The sequence below is a fragment of the Pleurodeles waltl genome, chromosome 6, assembly GCF_031143425.1.
Source record: "Pleurodeles waltl isolate 20211129_DDA chromosome 6, aPleWal1.hap1.20221129, whole genome shotgun sequence".
Lineage (NCBI taxonomy): Eukaryota > Metazoa > Chordata > Amphibia > Caudata > Salamandridae > Pleurodeles > Pleurodeles waltl.
Window position 1 is genome coordinate 1274113998 of NC_090445.1, and position 25239 is coordinate 1274139236.

Sequence of the window (25239 nt, forward strand, 5' to 3'; positions counted from 1 at the left end):
GTATACATGTGTTACATTTCCATGTCCTTTTCTTTAAAAAATGTGTAGTTCAGCATAAGAAAAATCAAAGTGGCTTAACAAAGTTATATTTGCTGGTTTGGTTTATCATGGGAGCGCCCAGTGGTCAAGAAAGCTACAGTCATTACAGAGTAAAGCAAGCATGCCCCCACGTGTCCCACCCTTTCATCTGTTTCGAGAAACTGTACGTGTAACAGTGGTTTAGCTGGGTGGGTACCTCGTACCTACACGTCTTTAATATACACAAGAGAGTACTTGCACATCTCAGCACTTTCACAATTCATTCAGTAGGGGAGTACCAGCACTTCTCAGGAGCAGCCTGTACAGGAGGCTATAGGTCTGCAGCTAAGGATCTGAGCCAGGTGAAAAATAGGTGGGTTATGCGCGAACTCACAGGAAAGTCCATGAAGCAAAGGTATTGAGAACACACAGTTTAACATTAGAGAGTTGACTGTGTTCAGACTGCCAGGGCACTGTGAGAAAGAGAGCTCAAATATTTCTGCTCCTCTTGCTGACTTGAGTTTGTGAGGACAGTGTGACCTCCAATGAGGTCACACACCGATTGCTGATATGGTAGCAAAACGTAAAGTTAAGTCCACTGCATCAGAGGTGTTTTTGAGAATGAGTTCAACAGTGATGATTGGGTGGTGCTGTGCAACCTGTGGCCAGAAGAACTAAGTAGGATATCGGATGATGTGCTTTGATTCTGCAGTTTCTTGCTATACTGACATAGAATATGATTTTGTTTTGAAGCTTTCTATATAATTTTTCTGTTCCAAGCACGCAGTTAACTGCTTTGATCTCCCATAAGTTATTATCGCTACTTGGGTCCTCCGTCCATGAGTTGGTACTGCAGCAGGGGGGGTTCCGCAGCTAAGGAACACCTGCTCAATGAATAACAACATCACAGATTTACTTGCAAGAAAACCTGATCTTGACCAGTTCTTTTTAGAAAGCTGCCATATGCAGAAGCACTGTTTTCACCTTGTCACTTGATACCTGAATTAGTGTGTCAATGTGCGAGAGTGGTATGATTCAGCCCGCACGCCACCTGCAAAATTGATTTCTGAACAACTGCTCCTAGGGCCTCCACTGTTTTCCTCATTGTACTCATTTACCTCACCACACTCACAAATGCTGCTTAATTTACAGCTTATTTTCAAAGGCCTTTGAAAAATGATAAGAAGGAATGTCATTTGTCCATCGAAACTTGGTTCTTGCAGAAGCTCATTTATCATTGTAGGAGAATACACAAGAAACATTGCGTTATCTTCATTTCCATGAGTATAGGAGCAAGTGTTTGTATACCTTCTGCCACAATCCTGCAGACAGGTGCTATACAAAGTGTAAGCCTTGCTGTTGGTTTAAGAACCACAGCTCCACAGTGTTCCAGAGTGACCAATAACAACTACAGTGAACACAGTACTTGTAGAAAAGGAATAGTACAAATCAACGAAAACAATAATCCACATGGAGTTCGTATAACAAAACAGTAAACATTGAAAACCACAGAAACTAATACATTTATGCAATACTGAAAGTAGCATAAAATATCAGCACAACATATTAAGCAAAAGATCTTTCAGTATCTTGAGGAGAAGCCAACATTAGCTGTATTTCAAACAGCATTTACAGTTGAAGAAGAACACATTAAACTACGACAACCATTCAGGACTACACATTTTATCCTTCTTGAGAAAGTTATAGAGAAATGCACTGCAATCATTTCAACACACAGAGTACTAATAATGTTTTTAGGTCGATCGCGCAAGCACTTTTCAACCTATTGTAAGTATTCTGTGGGCTTTTAACCACGCCCACCACTTTCACTCATTCATGGGCTTGCCTTTCAAAAATCCCTTGATGTCATTAGTGAATGCTTTATGTTTGTCCCGCCTTGGGGTGGTTTTGTTACCGCTTGCAGAATTACCCTGTTGCATTGATTACTGAACGATTGCTGATATACTTCAGCGTGGTCTCTCCTCTTTGTGCTCCCTGGTGGCCATGGCACTCACAGCGTAGAACAGCATGAACTCCATTGCCGGTATTGAATCGCTGCTCATATTGTTCACACTGTAACCTGATCAGAGTAATTTCTTACGTCTCTCCCCTTCATACTCCATAGCTTTCACAAAAACACTTATAATTGATAAATTCTTCATGTACAAAAAATACAGAAATCCTCAAAGCAGCTCTCCCAGCACAGTGGGGGAGCCGATACTACAATATTCATTGCACTCGGGGAACTCGCCCCATAATGCTTTGCAAGCCATTACTTTTTTTTAAAACAGTTTTGCCTATAACTCAACCTGTGGTGGTCATAGGACAATGGGACCACCTTTAAAATGTTCACAACAGCGTCCTCTTAAATGGATACAGGTAGTGTCTGTGCTATCGATAAATTAAATTTGGAAGCATATTATGTTTGATTAAAGTTGAGAGGCATGTTTAGACTTTAATTATGATTCTTATAGTTCTGGGATTTCTCAAAATCTCGTGTTCAACGTGTTTGCTCCATTTTTAAGTTTCTCATTCCTTCATTTTAGAAAGTCAAATAGACACCAATTGATCCCAATAAAGACAACTGAGGAAAATTGGAATCTAATGGATGTTTCCTCATAGCCATTACACAAACACACATTCTAGCCCATGGGACCAATAGAAAACATTTGTGAATTGGTAAATACACTTTCCATGAGTGGAAAGAGCAGTTGTTAGTAAATTAGTATTTAGTAATTAAAAGGAGCACACCATATATCACATTACACAGATTTTATTCTAGACATAAGACTATTCGGCGCAATATATGACTGATGTAAATGCATGAATACATTTAGATAAAAAAAATTGTAGACTCAATCTTTGTCTGTTCCAAATTGCATATGTAATATTCTGTTAAGCATGTCATTTTTTGTTGGTCCATCTTCAGCTACCTGAAAGCACAAGTGAGACATTGCTTGTCATTTTCTTTGTAGGACATTTGGACCCACCTTCCTTTCAGCCTGGAGTTCTTCATCAGTACCACTACACAGTGGACTTCCAGATAGGGCATATTTCTCAGCCATCTGTGAGAAAAAGCACCCTGAAAGCAGAAGCAGCCGTTCAAACCCACCTCTTGTGGAGAAACGCTAGCCATCCAGGTGAACAGCTAGTCCATGTTCAGGTGAGTGTTGTAACTATCTCTTCAAACGTTTTTATTGCACCACTTACCCCTACCGACTCCCCTCTAGTTACATACTGGAATAGCAGAAAGATAATTTTCTAATAGAAAGGGCCCATACTACACGTTTTTAGGACTTCATTGATGATAAAAATAAAACCAAGACATTACTTTGCAACCCACCCAACATTCTTGCCCTCTTATTTTTAATTGCTCGATGTCTACAGAGTAAAAACTCTCTTTTAAAGTAATTACAAAGAATCCTATGCAGCGTCCTACAAAAGGCTTGCAGCCTTCCTCCATATTGGGTGCAGAGGAGCTTGTTCTTCCTTGCCTATTCTATCCTATCGTCTGGTACTATTTGTGTCATGGTGACTTCTCCTGACCTTAAACCAGACTGACTTGCTTGTTGGTGATACGAACAGAAAGAGGGGAAGTCCCTATTACCCCACTGGATTAGGGACAGTAACAGTATACAAACCAAAGTATCCAACGGGGATAAATCTATGACAAATTCTCTAAGTAAAAAACTCAATTTTTTACTGAGTAGTAATTTCTTTATTACGAATCAATCAACTCAATCATAGTGTCAGCAAATCACCTATCTACCTAAAAAAGTATTATATACAAAAAAGCTAAATATATACAGATACAAAACCACTGTATAACACCGTGTTACATAAAATGTAGGCTGCTTAACCATCAAGTGGCAAGCAGTCACCAATTCAGGTAGTGACAGTAGTGGAAGGAAAGTATCCAGCAACAGTGAGACGAGTCAATCACTGAGATGAAAGTCCGATACAATCCACAAATTAAAAGCTGAGCTTTTAGTGCTGCAGAAAGACGCCGGGCTAGTCACTGCCAGAAAGGAGTTCGGTTGCACAAATCAGTGAATTATCGTTTGCGCAACCTATGAATCACTGAGTTAAGGCATCGTCTTTATTGTCCTGAGGAGGCCGCAGTTGTTCAGGCCGAAACGTGTCGACTAGAATGGATTAAGGAGTGACTGTTGGAATTCTTGAAACATCTGGATTGAATAATTTGTGGATTGTATCGGACTTTCATCTCAGTGATTGACTTTGAGTTTTTTACTTAGAGAATTTGTCATAGATTTATCCCCGTTGGATACTTTGGTTTGTATACTGTTGCTTGTTGGTGATGGCATGATCGTATTTTCTGGAGGTTTAAAACTTACTTCTCTCTTCAACCCTCGGTAAGTAACAAAAACAAATCAGCGAACGTTCATCAGGCAGGCGCAGGTGCTCCCAACCATACATATGTAGAATACTGCTAGCCACCAATCAGACTTGGAAATATTATTGAGGCACAGGTTTGCTGCTTGAATAAATTTATGTTGATTTATTCTAATCTGTGTTTATTTATTCAGGATTGTGATTCATTCTTCCAGCTTAAAGTCATGCCATCCTGTAAATTTCATATCCCCCCTTTGGATTTCGGGTGGAGTTTTGTAAGTTTCAATTGTACTGTGCGAATATGGCATTGAATTAGAGTAGGGAAGTAGGGTAAACATAAAATCTGGAGCTCAAAGTACATTTAGATAATATTATTTGAAGGTGCTCCTTCAAGTGTTGCAGACATTCGTGGATTTTACATTAGTTCCACATTATTATGCTAATTTATTATTTGTATAGCACCCTAACAATTAAGCTTCATGGAGTTGAGAAGGGTTAAACATATTGACATCACATAAACTTTGGCAAAGCCAATAGGTCTCAGCCATGCAAGAGCTGTTGGCTTCACCAATGTGTTTTAGCCATGTTGTACACCAGCGTGGCTGATGTTCAGCATGGCTAAAAGTTAGTGGCGTAAAAGAGACTGTGTGGAGTGAACTGTCATAGAGTGTTGTGGTGTGGAAGGGCGTGGGGGGAGTAGACTGTCGCAAAGTGGAGTGGCAGTGAATTAGGTGGCGTTCAGCAGAGTGGAGTAGCATGGAGTGAAGTAAGATAACATGAAGTGGCACAGAGCGAGTTGCGTAGAGTAATCATAGAGTAGAGTGGCTTAGAGCAGAGTAAATTGTTGTAGCATGGAATGGCATAGAGTAGGGTAACATGTTGTAGAGTGTTGTGGAGTGTCATGGAGTGGCATAGAGTTGCGTAAAGTAGAGTAGCAGATTGGAGTAGTGTGTCAAAAGATCGAGTGGAATAAAGTGGCATGGCGTGGCATAGAGGGATTGTGTAGTGTTGTGCTATGGGGTAGAGGTTTGTAGAGTGGAATGGAGCGGCATAAAGTGGCATAAAGTGTTGTGGAGTGGCATTGAGTGGAGTCACGCAGAGTGGATTAGTGGAGTAGTGTGTTATAAAGTAAAGTGGCACAGAGTGGTATAAAGGGAGTTGCAAAGAGCGTAGAAGAGTGTCATAGAGTGAGTTCAGTGGCGTGACATAGAGTGGAGATGACGGGAATAGAGGGGAGGGGCATAGAAGAGTGTGAAGTATGATAGAGTGGAGTGCTGTAAAGTGGAGTAACATAGCAGAGTAGAGTGAAATGGCATAGAGTGGAGTAGTATGTTGTAGAGTGCTGTAGAGTGGAGTTGCATAGAGTGGAGTAAAGTGTAGTGTCCTAGATTGGAGTGGCATAGAGTGCCATAAAGTTGTGTAAAGTGGAGTAGTAAGTCATAGAGTGAAGAGGCATGGAGTGGTGTGGTATAGAGTGGAGTGGTGTGTCATAGAGTAGAGTGGCGGTGGCGTGTCATAGAGTAGAGTGGAGTGGTGTGTCAGAGTACAGTGGTGTGTTGTAGAGTGGATTGGGGTGGAGCTGAATAGTTTGTCTTAGACAGGAATGGCACAGAGTGGATTAATGTAGTGGATTGGAATGTCATAGAGTGGAGCACGGTGTTGTAGAGTGTTGTAGAGTGGAGTGACATAGAGTGTAGTGTTGTAAAGTAGAATGGCATGGTGCCATAGAGTGGACTGGCATAGAGTGGCATAGAGTCAGGTAAAGTCAAGGAGTGGAGTGAAGTAAAGTGCCATGGAGTGGTGTACATGGATTTTGTAGAGAGTCAAAAAGTAGAGTAGAGTGTTGTAGAGTGGAGGGGCGTAGAGTGGAGCCCCATGGAGTACAGTGGAGTTATGTGGTGTAGAGTGGAGTGAAGTGAAGTGTCATAGAGTGGAGTGCTGTAAAGTGGAGTAGAGAGGCATAGAGTGGTGTAGAGGAAGTTGCGTAGAGCACAGTAGAGTGTCATAGAGGGTTGTAGAGTGGAGGGATGTAGATTGGTATGAAGGACCATCAAATGGAGGGATGTAGTGTGGAGGGGTATAAAGTGCCGTTTAGTATTGTAGAGTGGAGTGGTGTAGAGAGGAGTAACATATAGTGGAATAGAATGCCAGAGAGTGGAGGGTCGTAGAGGGGAGTGATGTGTCGTAGAGTGGAGAGGCATGGAGTGATGTGTCAGAGTGGTGTGTCGTAGAGCAGAATGGAATGGTGTGTCATACAGTAGAGTGGAGTGGTGTGTCATAGAGTTGAATGGAGTGGCCTGTCTATAGAGTAAAGGACCGTTTCATGGAGTGGTGTGTCTTAGAGTGGAGAGGCGTGTTGTAGAGTGGATTGGTGTGGAATAGAGTGGCATGGCGCAGCATGGAGTGCAGTGGTGTAGAGTGGAGTGCATAGATTACAGTGGCGTGGCGCAGAGTGAAGAAGAATGAAGTGGCGCAGAGTAGATTGTGTCAGAGTAGCATTTTATTTTTATAACTATGTTTTTATTGAGTTTAAGAAACATAACCATCAAAAACATTACAGTGCAGTGCATATCAATGCAAAAGATTAATGAATCTTCCTTTTTTGTTCCTTTTTATCACATTCCTATAGGACGGTGTAACCACATAGTCTAGAAAAGGAATTTATAACACTTAGTGCAGTAGGAATTACACTTCACCTACTCACCGAAGAGTGTCAGAGTAGAGTTAAGTGACAGAGTGGAGTTGTGCAGGGTAGAGTACAGTGGCAGTTCTGTAGAGTAGAGTGGCTTAGTGTTCATTGGCGTGCAGTGCAGTGGCATGGAGTACAGTGGTGTAGACTAGAGTGGTGTAAAGAGCTTTGGCGTAGAGTACAAAGATGCAGAGTAAAATAAAGTATAGTGACATACAGTACTATAGTGTAGAGTACAGTGGTATAGAGTGCAGTGGCGTAAAGGAGAGAGTTGCAGAGTAGAGTATAGTGGCGTAGAGTGCAGTGATGCAGAGCCGATAGTCTTAGAGTGCATTGGTTTTGAGTAAAGTGGTGTAGAGAGCATTGGCATAGGTTGCACTGGTGTAGAATGTTGTGGTTTAGAGTAAAGTGGCATAGAGTGCAGTGGAATACAGTTGAATGGTGCAAAGTAGAATAGAGCGATGTAGAGTGGATTAGTGCAGTATAGATTTTAGTGCTGTCAAGTGCAGTGGTGTAGAGTGGCGCAGAGTAGAGTGGCATTGAGTGGAGTGGTGGAGAATGACATAGAGTGCCATGGTGTAGAGTAGAGTGGCATAGAGTGCAGTAGTGCAGAGTAGATTAGATTGGCACAGAGTGCATTGGCATACAGTGGGATGGCAAATCGTGCAGTGTTGCAGAGTGGAGTAGCATGAAATGAAATGGAGTGGAGTCCTGTGGAGTGGAGTGGCCTAGACTGGAGTGGTATAGAGTAGAGTGCATTGACATAGAGAAGATTAGTGCAGGATAGAGAGTAGATTGTACCATAGTAAAGTGCAGTGGGGTAGAGTGGAGTCTGCAAGGTAGAGTTCAGTAGCGTAGAGTTGAGTGATGCAGAGTAAAGTGGCTTAGAGTGCATTGGTGTAGAATGGTGTTGAGTAGAGTGCTGCAAAGTGCAGTGGCATAGATTGCAGTGGTACAGAGTAGAGTAGTGTAGAGTTCAGTGGCAGAGAGTGCAGTGTAGAGTGGCATAGAGTGCAGGTAAGCATAGTGGTGTAGAGTGCTACAGAGCACAGCACGGTGACATAGAGCACCTTGTGTAAAGACCCTGTTCTCATGGGAAGCATGGTGAAGACTAATTTGTGTGTGGTTGAGTCCAAACTGGAATGGCATGGCGTGCAAGAAAACAATGGATTTAACCCAGATCTGTGACTGGGGTGAATGTTTGATTTGTTCAGCATTCCTTCCATCATCTGTTCTTTTTGCTTTTATGTTGTAGAGTAGAGAAACGTTGAGTGCAGTGGCATAGAGTAGAGTATTGCAAAGCAGAGTATAGTAAAGTTGAGTGCAGTGGTGCAGAGTAGATTGGAGTAGAGTGCAGTAGTGTAGAGTGCATTGATTTTGAGAAACGTGGCATAGAGTGCAGTGGCGTAGAGTAGAGTGGTATACTGTAAAGCGGCATAGAGTGCAGTGGTTTAGAGTGCAGTGGCATTGAGTAATTGTTTCAGAGTAGAGTGAAGTAGTGTAGAGGGAAGTGGTGCAGGAGAGAGTGGACTGGGTCATGGTAGAGTTCAGTGGTGTAGAGTGGCATAGAGTGCAGTGGTGCAGAGTAGATTAGGGTGGCATAGAGTGGCTTGTCATGGAGTGCATTGGCATAGAGAGGAGTTGTACACAGGAGAGCGCACTGGCATAGAGTGGAGTGTTGCAGAGTGGAGAGGAATTGAGTAGAGCAGAGTGGCCTAGAGTGGAGTGGCCTAGACTGCAGCGGTGCAGAGTGCAGTGGCAAAAAGTGTAGTGGTATAGAGTAGAGTGCACTGGCATTGTTTAGAGTGGTGCAAAGTAGAATAGAGAGTAGATTGTTTCAGAGTAGGTTAAAGTGGAGTAGAGTGGAGTGATGCAGGGTAGAGTGCAGTAGCATAGAATCGAGTGGTGCAGAATAGGGTGATGAGTGCAGTTCAGTGGTATAGAGTAGACTGATGCAGAGTAGAGTGCACTAGAGTGTTGTAAAGTAGAGTGTAGTGCAGTGATTAGACTTGAGTGGCATGGAGTAGAGCAGTGTAGAGTAAGGAGGTGCAGAGTGCAGTGACATGGAGTAGAATGATGTGGCATAGAGTAGATTGGCACAGAGTGGAGTTGTGCAGAGCAAAGTATAGTGGCGTGAAGTAGTGTGGAGTAGAATGGAGTGGCGTAAATTGAAGTATGCATGGTGTACTAGTTCACTGCCCTTACAGACAGCACATTTTCAATGGAAATGCCTGCTAGCCCCCAACCTAAAAACAGGACCCAGTGGTTAAAAAGGCACGTTTTAGTGGAAATAAGCAAGCCTCTAGCTGAAGATGTATCATCAGATAATTCCATACCCGCTGTGACAGAAAAGGCGCTTAGACTAGTGTTATTTATTGAAAACCCTATTTATCATAAACAAGCTTTGACCAAAAGTACATTGTTAGTCTTAACATATGCACAATATGCAGAAAAATCCCACATGTAATAAATTTGATCAAGCCCTCACAATCAGGACGTCCTACTGGAAGAGAGCAAGTGAAGAATGTCAGGCAGGCTGGAATTACAGTTGACATCTGGCTCTTTATACGAGTACATTGTGATGCAAAATCACAGATCATAACAAGCACTAGCCAAGTCAATAGGCCGTGTCTATGAAGGAACTACTGGCTTTGCCAATGTGTTTTAGCCACTTCCAATGTTTTTTAGCCATTTTGTATACCAGCATGGCTGCTGTTCAGCATGGCTAAAAGTTAGCGGTGTAGAGGAGAGTGGCTTGGAGTGTCATAGAGTGGAATGGTGAAAAGTGTAGTAGAGTGTTGTAGAGTAGAGTGGAGTGGCAGAGAGTGTTGTGTATTGGAATGGCATAGTGGAGCCACGTAGAGTGGCATACACTGGAGTAACAGTGTAGAGTGGACTGGTGCAGAGTGCATTGGCGTAGAGTGTTGCAGAGTGCAGTGGTATTGAGTGCAGTGGCATGGAGTGTAGTGACATTGAATTCCGTGGCGTAGAATGCAGCATCGTAGAATGCACTGGCGTAGGTTAAAATGATGCATAGTAGAGTGGAGCGGCGCAGAGTGCAGTGACATAGAGTAGTGCAGAGTGGAGTGGCATGGAGTGCAGTTGCATAGAGTGGAGAGTCGAGTGGCATAGAGTACAGTGGCATAGAATGGTGCAGAGTAGAGTACATAGAGTGGTCCATTATAGAGTATATTGCCGTAGAGTACAGTGGCATAGGATGCAGTGGCATCAAGTGGAGTACCGTAGAGTGGAGTACTGCAAGGGAATAGAGTGCATTGATGTAGAGTGCGGTGGTTAAGAGTAGAGTGGCTTAGAGCGGAGAGGTGCAGAGTGGAGTAGAGTGGCATAGAAGGCAGTGGCATAGAGTAGATTGTTTCACTGTAGAGTGAAGTGGCGTGGAGTGGTGCAAGGTAGCGTGCAGTTGTGTAGAGTGGCATAGTGTGTTATGGCGTAGAGTAAGGTGGTATAAAGTTCAGTGGCATAGCGTGCAGTGGTGCAGAGTAGATTAGAGTAGCGCACAATGTATTGCTTGTAGTGTAGTGGTGTAGAGTGCAGAGTGGTGTAGAGTTGTGTTACACAGAGTAGATTGGTGTGGCCTAGGCTGGAGTGATTTAGTGTGCAGTGGTGTAGAGTTAAATGGTGAAGAGTGCGTTGGCACAGAGTAGAGTGGTACAGGATAGAGTAGAGGGGCGTAGCGGGAAGTTGCAGAGTGCAGGGGCGTAGAGTGGAGTGCTGCAGAATGCGGTGGAGTGGTGCAAAGTAAAGTGCAGTGCTGTGGAGTGGTGCAGAGTAGAGTAGAGTAAAGTGGCATAGAGTGGAGTATTAATTGTGGTAGCACACTGCCATTACAGGTAACACATTTTCAATTCAAATGACAACTATATTTGTACAGATGTGTAGTTTTACTAATAAAACTATACAGTGCACAGGCAAAAACGTGTGGAAGTTGTATTACCTACCATAATGATTTGTTTTGATCATATTTAAGCATTAGTTTCTAACACACTTCAGGAATAACCAAAAAATTGCTTAATCTGTGTTCCTAATTCTGATAAATTCTGAAATACTTACACAGTTCATTTAAATGTTGTCGAGTGCCAGCAAAACTCTATGGAACAGCTGACGTAACTGTATGTGTATATATATATATATATATATATATATATATATATATATATATATATATATATATATGTGCATATGTATATATATATATATATATATATATATATATATATATATATATATGGTTCAAATAATGTTGTAGTTAGGTGAAATGTTCATTGTAGGAAAGTGGAGCATTATGTGCTGTGGTTAGTCCTCACCATGTAATACTCTCACAATACCTCAGAGATTGTCCTTGGATTCACACTAGTAAATCCTTAGGTCAGTCCTGGTAGTGTGGCAAAGAGCAGTCAGGCTTTACTTCGAGGAACATGTGTTAAGCATTTCATAGCACAAACATGGACATAAGTAATTGACATGACTTAAAAGAAATGAGACCCCAATTTATAAAAATAGAGATTATGTTTATGTAAATTTAGACACCAAAACAAGCAGTATTGGTTTGGGAGAAACAGAGAGATTGATTTCAGAAGCAATAGAAAGCCACATCCGAATTGGCATTGAAACTTTGGTTTGAAGTAAATGGGAAAATGTGATATATAGCAAAAATGCACTTAAAGAACGAGTTGAATGGAACCCAGGGGGGCGGGGTCAGTTAGTGCAGTCTCTGGGACCAGATCATGACAGTCAGAGCAGTTTTACCTGGCCTGTGAGACCGGTTGCAGAGTGGCGGTGTCTGTCTGTGGTGCTGAACAGGACACGCATTGAAGTCAATGGCAGGAATGCCATAGGTGAAAAAGGACCACTTGGGGTTGAGCTGCGGGGAACAGTTGAAGGGTTAAGCTAGTGCGGGCCCTCGGACCAGGCCATAATATTCAGTTCACCTCGACCGGGTCTGTGGAGTCTGGGTGCAGAGTTGTCCTGGATGTCCGTGGTCTTGAACGGGGCTCGTTCAAAGCTGTTTTTACCACTGATATGACGTCGCTGATAGGGAGATGCAAAACCTCTGCTGGGGCTGGGCTGCAGATGTTGGATGTAGGTTGCACACTGTGCCTTGCACCTACAGTGTCAACTAAAGGCACTACTCACCAGGCTGGGGGCCAACAAGCCTTGGCAGCGGTAACAGTGCCAGAATACTTTGTGAAGTAGCTGGGGTCAGAGGGAGTGAGGTAGCAGCCTGAAACATGGAGACAGGCTAAACTTTGACTCCCAGAAGGCATTGGTTCCCCTGGTTTTCAAAGATCCCATGGTGGGCCCTATGGCCGGTGTAACTTCAGATTCGGCGGGTGTTTGTTACCTCCAATTTGCAGGGGACTAGTGCCACTAGTCCAAGGGAGACTGATGGTGCTTCTGGCTTCCATAGGTGTCCCTCTGGTCAGGATTGACGAATCTCAGCTTAGGGCAAAGGTCGATACATGGTTCCCAGTCTGTTGCCTTAGGGACTGAGTTTCCCTCTTGCTTTGCAGTGGTGGGCAGAGTCTGGTTGTCGGTAATGCAGACTTTTTTCTGGGTCTTCTTGAAGTAGGTAGATCAAATTAGTGGTTTTGGTGTCAGGCGTGTCCCTTAATTCTTGGATTTAAGGGTGTGGAGCTTAGTGGCCAATGGCCAGCTAGCTCCTACAGCTAATCCTCCCCAGAGCTAACCACATTTGATAGGTCACTTAAGCTTCCCAGAACCCTCTATTCTGACATTGTTAAGATGACAGAAACTAAAATTTAGTGCACATCTGACCCTAGAGGTGTGGTCAGCCTGCTGGGGATGTGCACAGTCCTGCCTACCTAATTTCCCGACTGATCGCGAGCAAATGTGGCTGGGGGCAGGGCTACTTCCCCGCTGGAGTACAGCACTGATGGCTATCAGCGGCAGTGCAGCCTTTGAAGCTCAGCTCTCTGATGGCCCTATTCACTAGCCTGGCTGAGGGGTGGGACGTGTGACCTCATGCTCGCTTCAGCCCTTTGTTCTGACCTCTGGGAGCGCCCAGGTTGCCTGGCAGGAGGTCAAAACTCTGTCTTGGGGGCAGCAATTGCAAGAAAAATCGTGGGCTGCTCGGCCAGGGCACAAAGGAAATTGGCAAACAGGTGGGCAAGCGCTAGCGTGCCACCTGGGTGAATACCAGCCATCCCTTGAAACGAGAATTATTTTGGGAGAGAGAAAGCAAGTTGTTTGACACCAAACTCAACCAATCTAGGCAGTAGCATAATGGAGCTAGCAGCCCTTGTCAATCAGGACTTAAGCCCCATGTTATCCCATGGACGAGCCTGCCCTTATCATGTATCTTAATGGAAAGGATGCTATAGAGGCATAGAAGCTCCTGCTTATATTTCTGCACCTTAAATGTAATACACCCTGCCTCCTGAGTTGCACAGGGCTACCTCAGGGGTGTCTGACATATATGTAGGGCAGTGCATGGAACTGTTCCAATCTTTGTGAGGGCACAGTTAAACTTGAGCAGTGTGCATGGCTCTGGCAGTTTGGATGACTGGCCTGCCACAAGTAGGGTGTGAGGGTCATGGGCATGTTCCCTCTAATTTTTTTTCCACTGTGTGCAGTAGTGTGAGGTCTCTGTGCACTGCAGCCAAGGATACGTGCGCCAAGAAATTGACCATTCACGTGAGCGCAGCGCATAATTAGCCAAGATCTTTGGCATTAGCCTATCCATACCACTAAAGCAAAAAAGGGATATCATTGCTCCATGCAATAGGGCATTAAGGCAGTTTTGTGACCTAGTGGCACACCACAAGGACATGACCTGTTAAGTGCCACCTATACCCCAGTTAGAGAAAACAGAAATCAGGATGTTGAGCCATTATGAAACTTTAATGAATACTCTCAGAGTGCTCCAGAGGACCCCGCACATCAAATACAGCCAGTCGTACAATTAGTTAACATTTACAATTTAATGAACACACTGCTGATGAATGCCATGATGCCCCTGCCAAGATACAGGCTGAGAAATGTTCCTACCTCATCCACACATGGACTGTAGGAGGAGCCGCGTCAGAGTTTAGACAAGTCAGGTGCCAACGTTAGATGTGTGACGTGTGTTTTTCTCGCCGGTCCTTGCCATTTTTCCAGTGCTGATAAACTCGGTCTAAGTCAACTTTCCCATTTGAGAGGTAAGCCTTTGTCCTCATCAGCTTCTCTAGGTGACTCTCCTCTAGTCTGTTTCTTAATTTGGACTTGATTGAGTTCATGAGGCTGAATCCTCGTTCGCAGTCTGCACTTGAAGCCTGGAAGGTTGCACAGATATCAACAAGCTGAGATACAACACTATACTGTGCAGCATTCCGCAGAGTGAAATTCACCATGTCTTGAAAGGTCCTAAACAATCCATTTTTTATATGCGCTGCCTCCACATATTTATAATCTCTCTACTGCCGAACAACATCAGGGGTGTCACAATCACCCAGGACCAAGACCTTCTTTTACTTTTCAACAAGTCTGTACATTCTCAGTCCCACAAACTGTGATTGTGTTGTTACTGTATGGAAATCAAAGCTTGTACATTCCTTCAATTCATCTTCTGAGAACCTTCTTTCCATGTGCTCACAAAGAAGTTTAATGAAAGATAACATCGGCTCACTATCATACTCTCGGTCCTCTCTGCACAAAGCCATCAGATCTCTTACTGTGTTGTTTCAAAAGACAGTGTCGCCCAAGTACTGTTCCTTTATTTGGGTAATTTTTGCTCTTGCATACTGTACAGCTTCAACGGTGGTCAAAGAGCTTTTCTGAAACAACTTGCACAAAGATGCAAGTTCACCCAGAATGTCATTTAGTGCTGCAAAGGAAATATGGTAGTTTGAGTCAGATAGTTTTTTGTAGCAATATTTAGCAATTGGGTAATTCTCCTCAACTCTTTCATGATCAAAGTATTTGAGAGCAACCTCATAATTACGCAAGAGTGCACCAACAGCAAAATGCCTTGAAAGCCACCACACCTCATTGAGTGGCCGAAAGGAGACCGCTTCACATTCAGTGACCAAAGCAATTTCGTCCAGCTTGGACTTCCATAAAGGTGAGCAGGAGAACACAGTGTAGACAGTCCTCAGTAATTTTTCCATTTCCCTGATCATCAGCACTTTTTTCCAGGCATCATCAACTCCCAAATCTTTTCTGTGCGCAACACAGTGCTGCTCAACTAGATGAGGGATGGATTGTTTGAGGCGGGTAGCAACACCATTGTTCTTTCCTAGCATCACTGATGCACCATTTGATGTAAACATGACCATTTTCATAAGGTTCAACTTATTGGCAGTGTAGAAGTCTTTTACAGCTATAGTGATAGCCTCCGCATTGCATGCACTCAGAGTCACAATTCCCCCAAAACACTATTTTGTGCTCTGGTGATGTTACAGATTGGAACTTGAAATAGTGGATGAGCATTTTTGTAACTGAAATATCTGTTCTCTCATCAATTATCAATGTCTGATACCGAGCACTGCGAAGTTCTGCCATGAAGTCAGAGCGTATTACGCTGTTGATGGCCTCCAAAAACTCAAAGGCATAGTTTTTGCTCCCCCAGCTGTCTGGTATCTTCACATACAATGCGACGTGGTCATGGATGTCTTGAACAGATAACATTGATGTGTTCATTTTGACTGCTAGCAACACATTGTTGATGAGAATCTTTATCTCTTCAGACAGGGATCTTTGCCGTTCAACTACTTCTAGTCTGTTTGCTCTGTCACTGGCGGTTTCCTTTAGCCTGGTGCGCACTCCAAAACCCAGCCTGGCAGCAGCACTTTTATTTCTCAGTGTCACCAAAGCAGATTCATGAACTTTGCTACATAGATGGCGTTTCAAGTAGTCCAGCTTTCAGCCATCACTCCATTTCTTCCCAGTAGGAAATCCCCTGCGATCTTTGCTTCTGCACATACTTTGCAAATCAGGCCTACTTCTGGATTGTATAGAAATAACTCTCCCAGTTGTACGCAAACCTTGCTCCTGGACTTCTGTGTCTTAGTCGCCACAATGTCTTTCAGCCATTCTTCTTTGAACACAAGACAGCATTTCTTCCTTTGTGGTGAAGCACTGCTCTGCAGAAGTCACAGCTTTGTGCTTGAACATTTTGGTGGCAATCAGTCTGAGCCTACTGTGCCGAAAAAGCCTGCAAAAAAAAAAAAGGACATTATTTAAAGTGAGGAACATTATTTAAAGTTGGTTTTTATGCTATTGAATGCAATCTACCAGACAAGACTGAGCTATCTCTTGGAAAATGTAGCAAGTAATTATCTGGGCCTTTCTGTTTGATCTCACACCTGCCTGTAGATGTAACACTGTCTAAGATGTCTGCAATAGAAGAAAAAAAATGGTTACAGCACATGCTTGTGTTCAAGATGTACTACAAGGAAAAACTACTAAATATTTACCTGGTCTTTCTGCTTGTAGTCACGTCTGCCTTTTCTAACCAATGTTAGCACTGTCTAAGAAGCCTGCAAAAGAACAAAAAAAGGGTTGAAGAATGTTTTCATTTTTTAATGTACTAGGTGCATCACAAGTGAAATCTACCAAATAATTACCTTGTCTTTCTGCTTCTACTCACATGCACCTTTTTGTAATATATGAGTAGTGCTGTCGGAGATGTCTGCAACAGAAGAAAAGGTGGGTAAGGTGGTTAAAGTAGGTTTTCATATTCCACTGTACTAGGTGCACCACAACGAAAATCTGCTATATTATTACCTTGACTTTCTGCTTCTACTCACCTTTGCCTGTTCAAATTTGTGTAGCAGGGTCTAAGATGCCTGTACAAGAGGAAAAAATGATTAAAGCACCTGAATGTTTCAATGTCTCAGTTGCACCATAAGGAATAACTAGCAGATAATAACCTGCTCTTTCTGCTGCTACTCCGGTCTGCCTGTCCTCATCTATGACCAGTACTGTCTGAGATGCCTGCAGCAAAAGAAAATATGGTTAACAGTTGGTTACAGCATGTTTTCATATTATAATGTGCCAGGTGACCCAGATGGGATACCTACCAAATAATTACCTGGTCCTTATGCTTCTATACATGTCGGTCCATTCAAATCTCAAACTTGCTCGGTCCAACAAACCTGTAATAGAAGCAAATGTGTGGATCATGAACGTGATTTATGTAGAGACCCTTAATCCCACCTGGAACGTCTACAGATTTACCTGGTCTTCCTTGGTACTCACGCCTGCCTGTTCAAATGAAAATGGTGACCGGCTGTAATTGGAAAGAAGATATTTAGCTTAGGCTATAGGAGTTACAAAAATATTATGCATGACAGTTCTAGAGCAATTGAGTAGTTACCTGGGCTTTCAGTTTAGATGAACTCTGGTTCCATATTATCATCTGTTTGGAAACCTACATCACACGTTAGACGTTCGATGATGCAGCCTTTACAGGCCTCAAGTTATCTGCTCAGCCACTCTCTATGACTAATCGGATTTATAAGGGTGAGACATTTTTAGGCCTACTGGCTCGTTCTGGCAAGCTGACAAAAAAAAGTGTTCTGTTCCTTCAGACGATGAATGAGCAATGAAGGTGCCTTTAAGTCTTGTTGGTGTCTTGTCACATTTGCTGTGGGTTCAATGACAGAAGAAGTTTATGTCTTCTTACAATTTGCTCCTTATTTTATCCTGGAGATTAATGGTTACTTTTTTGCTCTGACTGCAACGTTTGAGAATTTAATAGAGTGTGCTGTGGAATTAAGTTTGCGGCGAATTAGCGTAAAAAGAATCACGTTAATTCGGCACAGAGTCCTGCCTTTTACTTTTTTAATATACAGGTCCTGGGCACATGTAATGCACTTCACTAGGGATTTATAGGAAAATAAAATATGCCAATTGGGAATTAACCAAAGATACCATGATTAAGGGAGAGAGCATATGAACTTTAGCACTGGTTAGCAGTGGTGCTGTGCGCAGAGTCCTAAAGCCAAAAAAAAAAGAGTCAACAAAGTGGAGGGAGGCAGGCAAAAAGTTGTGGGATGACCACCCGAAGGCTGTCAGGTCTAACATGTGCCCCCCCCAGCTGAAAGTGCGGAGAGCTACCCAGCCCCCTGGGAGCTCGCATCACCAAGGCGGAAGAATCTGGTGAAACCATGAGCATTCACATTCCACATCTGTAAAGCTCTGACGTGAGTGACACTGCCTTCAATTACAAACCCGCAATTAACACACTACCTTCTATTTTTTGCATAGATGACACACAACAATGTGATATAAAACACTGCAGTAATTAATGCTATTTCGCTGTACGTTGCTTCCAGATTCAATGTGCGTGGGCAGTAGAAGGTTAAAAACACAAATCAGGTTTCATTCTGAACAAATTGTCCTCCATAAAACCAGTGTAAAAAAGGTTAAATTCACATTACTCTACTTCTGCAGTCCATCCTCCACAGAACAATTACATGAAGCAGTAGTACTAATTAAATTGAGCAAGGGGGCGTTGCTACTGGGTGGTGTTAGAGACATGATGATACAAAGACATTTCTATAGAGTATTCATTTTGCCCTTCCATTGCCCTTGACCGGTGGGTGTAGTGTTTGCTATATCTTAAAGCTTAGGGGGTCATTCTGACCTCAGCGGTAAAAGGCCTATACCGCCGGTCAGAACTCCGCCATACTACCGCCGCGGCCGCGGTAAACTGCCATGGTCATTCTGACCACCAACTGTGAAACCGCCAAAAACCCGACATCCAAGGAAGGCCGCCTCATCAGCGGGCCGCGGAAAACTGGAGATGACCAAACCTCCACCGCCACGGCAACACAAACACGCCCATGCCATTCTGACCCACGAATCCACGCGGCGGTCTTTCAACCGCGGTATTCCATTGGCGGTACACACCGCCGCGCTCAAAATACACACACAGCTCCAAAACACAGCCACATTGGACAATTTGAAATACACACACCTGACACACATACAAACAACACTCCCACACATCCAATCAACTATAAAACACACACCCACATCACCCACAAACCCCTACGACCGAAGATCAGAGACGAAGGAGAGAGAGACACATCACAGAATAGAGAGCTACATCACACAGAGGCACACTACACCATCACACACACCACATAGAAGCACAAAGCACCACACACCAACACACTCATCACCATATACACCACCCCACACCTCATCCACACCACCCCATGGCACCCCAAAGGCACCCACGCTTTTCGGACCAAGAACTCCGGGTCATGGTGGAGGAAATAATAAGAGTTGAACCCCAGCTCTTCGGCTCACAGGTGCAGCACACCACTATAGCCAGGAAGGCGGAGCTATGGCAGCGGATCGTGGACAGGGTCAACGCGGTGGGACAGCATCCCAGAAATCAGGACGACATCCGCAAACGCTGGAACGACTTACGGGGAAAGGTGCGCTCGATGGTCTCGCAACACAACATCGCAGTGCAGAAGACTGGCGGGGGACCCCCACCCACTCCACCCGAATTCGCAGCATGGGAGCAAGAGGTACTAAACATCCTGCATCCTGATGGCCTCGCTGGAGTACACAGAGGAATGGACTCTGGTAAGTACAATCTCAACTACTTCACCCCCCCCAGCATGCAAACCCCCACCACCACCACCCTCACCCCCAAGCCCCCATCACACATCCTCCCTGAGAATGTCTCTCCAGCACAATCCACCCAACACCAACCCCTGCATGCCACCACAAACTATGGACACCCATCACCTAAGCATGACCACTGCACATACCTCCCCCCCCCAAACACCCGCACAACACCTCCCCCAAGGGAATGACAGCACTGGGGGACAAGGGCACCCATAAATCGCACGCAATAGCACACACAGAAACAATAACCATACTCTCTTACCCCATGCAGGACCCGAACGCCAACACCCCGGCCAGGAGGGTCCAGAAATGTCCATCCCCCCCCCCCGGAAGAGGCCCCCAGTGATGACAGCAGCTCTGTCGACCTGGAACCTGATGACCAGCCCGGACCATCGGGGACCTCTGGACAGTCGGTTCCCCACACACAGGCCACAGCAGACCCAACCCCCTCTGGGAACAACAGCACAGCTCCCACCCAGCGGGCCCATGCCTCTGTCTCTAGGACAGGTCAATCAGCGGTGTGTCTGCCACTACAGGGCACCCAGGCTAACCCACCACCCCAACAACAACAGGGACCTGGGGGCAGTGGTAGTGGGCACACCGTCCAGGGGACAGAGGCCGGGGGAAACAGGGCAACTCGGAGGGCTGCTGTGCGACAGGGGGGAGGGGGAGAGGCCCAGGGAACCCACTCTCCAAGAGGCCCTCACCACCATCATGGCAGCCTACCACCACTCCCAAGAGACGATGGCGACGGTACTGGCCAGGTTCCAGGAGATCCAGGCACAGCAGGAGGAACGCTACATGGGGTTCACCAATCAACTCACCAACATCTCTACCGCTATGGGGAGCATAGTCCAGGCCCTCAACCGGATAGAAGACACATTGCGGAACCATGAGGCACCACACAGGGCCCCTGTCACTAGCCCGGACCAGGAACAGCCTACCACCTCTGCCGGCGCTAGTGGACAGGAGGCCCCACCACAACGACAGGCCACCAGAACCCCACCTCCTACTGAAGAACAACCACCCGCAAGAGGAGCCTGAGATCAAAAAAATAGACAGAGTAGGATGTCAAGACCCCCGCCAGCATGAGATACCCCCTGAAGTCATCCCACTGTCCCACATTGCCACCCTGTCCAACCTTGAACTGCCCCTGCTCCATCCTTCCACAGGCATATGGACAATGCACCTGTGAGACTGAGAACTGGACTCTGCCATGGACATTACTCCACCCCCACCCATCACCGTGTTAATATCATGTACCATTATCTAGCACAAAAAATAAATCACTCAATGCACTGAAATCAATCAGGAGTCAGGCTGTATTATTTACAAATGGATAACACATTACAGATCAATTATGTTCTGTTAACTTTGTGCTGAACACATACCGAGATCAATAAGCATTAGTCCATGGGCTAACCAAGCAGAAGTCATGCAGTGGGTCATACAGCACTGAAAAGGGAAGGGAAAATCAAACATCAGTTTAAAAGAACTGGGGGGTCATAGACAAAGTTGAGAAGCAGGAGGCTTTCAGGAAAAGTAAAATGGTGTGGGTGATTCTTACCTGTGTGCTACTGAAAATACTGTTGGATAACTCTGTCCCTGTTGTCTGTGTCGTCCTCTGAGTCTTCCTCCTCTTCACTCTCCGCAGGCTCCACAGCTGCTTCAACACCACCATCTGGACCATCCTCCTGCAGGAAAGGCACCTGACGTCGCAATGCCAGATTGTGAAGCATACAGCAGGCCACGATGATCTGGCACACCTTCTTTGGTGAGTACATCAGGGATCTCCCTGTCATATGCAGGCACCTAAACCTGGCCTTCAGGATGCCAAAGGTCCTTTCTATGATCCTCCTAGTTCGCCCATGGGCCTCATTGTACCGTTCCTCTGCCCTGGTCCGGGGATTCCTCACTGGGGTCAATAGCCAAGGCAGGTTGGGGTAACCAGAGTCACCTATTAGCCACACACGTTGTCTCTGTAGCTGTTCCATCACATAAGGGATGCTGCTATTACGCATCACATACGCGTCATGCACTGAACCAGGGAACATGGCATTCACATGGGAGATGTACTGGTCAGCCAAACAGACCACCTGGACGTTCATAGAATGGTAATTTTTCCTGTTTCTGTACACCTGCTCATCGTCTTTTGGGGGGACTAAGGCCACATGGGTCCCATCAATGGCACCAATTATGTTGGGAATATGTCCAAGGGCATAAAAATCACCCTTCACAGTGGCCAAATCAACCTCCTCAGGGAATATAATGTAACTCCGCATGTGTTTCGTCAGGGCAGACAACACTCTAGACAAAACTTTTGAAAACATGGGCTGAGACATTCCAGATGACATGGCCACTGTGGTCTGGAATGAGCCACTTGCAAGAAAATGGAGGACTGACAGCACCTGCACCAGAGGGGGAATTCCTGTGGGTTGGCGGATGGGGGACATCAGGGCTGGCTCCAGCTGGGCACACAGTTCATGGATAGTGGCACGGTCAAGTCGGTATCGTAGTATGATGTGGCGTTCTTCCATTGTCGACAGGTCCACCAGCGGTCGGTACACGCGAGGATTCATCCTTCTCCTCGCAAGTCCCAGCGGACGGTGCCTAGGAATGACAACATGGAGCACAGAGTCAAGCTAATCACTGGTACGTTCACCACAGCTTGCATAGCACACGGTTATCTATGTATTGAAAGGCGTGTACGTGTGGCAATGCAAGGCCTAGGCCTGTGTGTCGCAGTAGAAATTATGCCATGTGGGCCCTTGAAATGGCGGCTGCCTGACCTGTGAAGTGGGACAATGGGATGTGAGGTCAATGCGCTGGCGGAGCACACCGTGGCGGTAGGCGGTCGAAGACAGCTATACGAAGCCGCATTGGTTAACATTGAAGCCTATGGGTTTCAGGAGCCAATGACGATGTGCGCCGGCGGTAGCGGTACGCACCGCCGCGGTACGCACCGCCGCGGGCGTGACCGCCATTTTCTATCTGGTTAATCACTCGAGACCTGATCATCCACAGGAGAGGACCTATACTGCAAGTGCTGCTGTGACCTCGGTCTGGAAGTGACAATGGCTGCTGCGACTGGGGAAAGGGCCCCTGCCTTCACGTCTGAAGAGTTGGAGAAGCTCGTGGATGGGGTCCTCCCCCAGTATGCGTTTCTCTACGGTCCTCCAGACCAACAGGTAAGTACACCGGGTGCACATGGAATGGGCGATGCCTGTGTGGAGTGGGGTGGATGTAAGTTGGTGGGGTGGGGGGCGAATGAGGAGTGCAACGCACGACAGATGAGAGCATGTGCCATATGGCAAGGTTGGGGAGGGGGGGCCAATCACATCTAACATGCAGTAAGTTGATGAATGTTTTCTTCCCACCCTGTACATGTCACATAGGTCAGCGCCCATCAGAAAGTCGAGATTTGGCGTGCCATCGCCAAGGAAGTCCGGACCCTGGGGGTCCACGTCAGACGGGGCACCCACTGCCGCAAGAGGTGGGAGGACATCCGCCGCGGGACCAGGAAGACCGCCGAGTCACTGCTGGGGATGGCCTCCCAACCTAGGAAGGGTGCCAGTCGTACCCTGACCCCCCTGATGTCCCGGATCCTGGCGGTGGCCTACCCTGATTTGGATGGGCGCTTGAGAGCATCACAGCAGACACAAGGGGGTGAGTATCAGCACATTCTTCTATCTTTCTGCGCAGTGGAGGCGTCTGGGTGGGGGAGGAGGGTTGTGGGTGACATTAGGCCAGGGCGCTTTCTGTAGTGTAGTCCTCTCCCTTAGGCATGGCCCTGTGCTCCCGGCCCCCACCTCTGTAGGGTGACAAGTACAGCTATTGATGGTCCAGCCTCACACATGTGCTCGTTTGTCGTCTCTTGACCTGTTGTCCTAGTCAGAAGTACTGAGTAGTGTACCCCGAATGCGCGGCTTAGTGCATGAGGCTCCTGTGTCTGTCCTCTCCGCCAACGATGTTGACATTGCATACACTCAACCTGGTCTTCTTTTTTCTCCCCCCACCCTTCTTCTTCATCTTCTTGTGCATGTGTGCATTAGCATCATCAGGCGGAGGAGATTTGGCATCGGGGCACGAGGGAGCTGCAAGTCACAAGGCCCCGGTGGGCCCAGGAACAGACACCGAGGGCACCAGTGATCCGGAGGGCGAGGGGAGCACCACAACGGGGACCGGTGGTGAGACCAGCGACACAGACACGTCCTCGGATGGGTGCTCCCTAGCGGTGGCTGCAACATCCGTGCCCCCCGCCTCTACAGGTACAGCCGCCACCCAGCGCACCAGCCCCGCCCTCGCTGCAGCCCCTCAGCCTATGCTCCGTGCCCGCTCGCCCAGGAAGGCGGGCGTCTCCTTCGCCCCAGGCACCTCAGCCCCTGCCCCTGTCACCCCTGCTGCCCTCAGTGCGGAGCTCATTGACCTTGTGAGGACGCTCATTGTTGGGCAGACTACCCTTTTGAATGCCATCCAGGGGGTAGAAAGGGAGGTGCATCGGAGCAATGCCTACCTGGAGGGCATTCATTCGGGTCAGGCTGCCCATCAACGATCGTCACTGCTCTGGCCTCAGCACTGACGGCAGCCATTGTCCCTGTTTCCAGCCTCCCTCTTCTGACTGCCTCCACCCTGTCTCTGTCTCCTGTTCCTCAGCCTATCCCATCCACACCATCTGACCAGTCTGCACACACCTCAACACCCAAGGGCAGCTCATCCAGACACAAGCACCACAGATCCCACAAACACTCACCCAAGCAACACCCAGATGCAGACATTCCAACAGTCACTACCACCTGTGTGTCCCCCTCCTCCTCGTCTCCCTCCTCCATCCCTGTGACGTCTACACTCACACCTGCATGCACACCAACATCAGCCAGTGCTTCCATCACCACCACACCCTCCTGTACAGTCCGCACGCGTGCAGTCACCACCCCCACTGCCATTTACACGTCCCCTGTGTCCTCTCCCACTGTGTCTGTCACCCTCTCTTCCAAGACACAAAAACGCAGGCAGCCACCCACCCAACAGACATCCACCTCACGACAGCCTACAGCACCAGCACCTTCACCCAATGACAGCACACCTGACTCTCCTACAACCACATCCTCTTCCTCCACTCCCATCACCACTTCTCCTACCCTTTACCTTGGCCCTAAAAAACTTTTCCTGGCTAATCTTAACCTCTTTCCCTCCGATGACCTACCCCCTCCATCTGCAAAGAGTCCCAAGAGCACCACAGCCACCACCAGCCCAGCTTCGAGTGTCACTGTTGTGCATGGGTTCTGGAGTCCACCCTTTGCCAGCAGTGACACCTCAATCAGCAGCAAGGACACATCCAGCCCCCCCCCCCCGGCAAGAGGACCAGGAAACAAAAGGGCTGCCGTGCGAGGACTGACACGGCTGCCCCCAAGGAGCAAAGTTCGCCCACTTCACCAGCCACAACATCTAGGGGAGGCAAGGGCCCGAGAGCCCCATCTAAGGAGCGAAAGGGCAGCAGGGCGGAGAAGTCAGCCAGCAGGAGCGCGGAGCAGGTGGGCCCCACATGCCACATCCCAGCTGTAAAGGAG

The 25239-nt window shown here is 46.5% G+C and overlaps 1 protein-coding gene across 1 annotated transcript in view; it reads left to right on the top strand.

The window, feature by feature from the left end:
- LOC138300801 (microsomal triglyceride transfer protein-like) overlaps positions 1 to 25239 on the top strand; it is a 498282-nt gene that overhangs the window by 80832 nt on the left and 392211 nt on the right. Inside the window, exon 3 of the mRNA XM_069240573.1 lies at positions 2994 to 3181. Coding sequence (XP_069096674.1) covers positions 2994 to 3181 — 188 coding nt within the window. The remainder of the gene's footprint in view (positions 1 to 2993; positions 3182 to 25239) is intronic.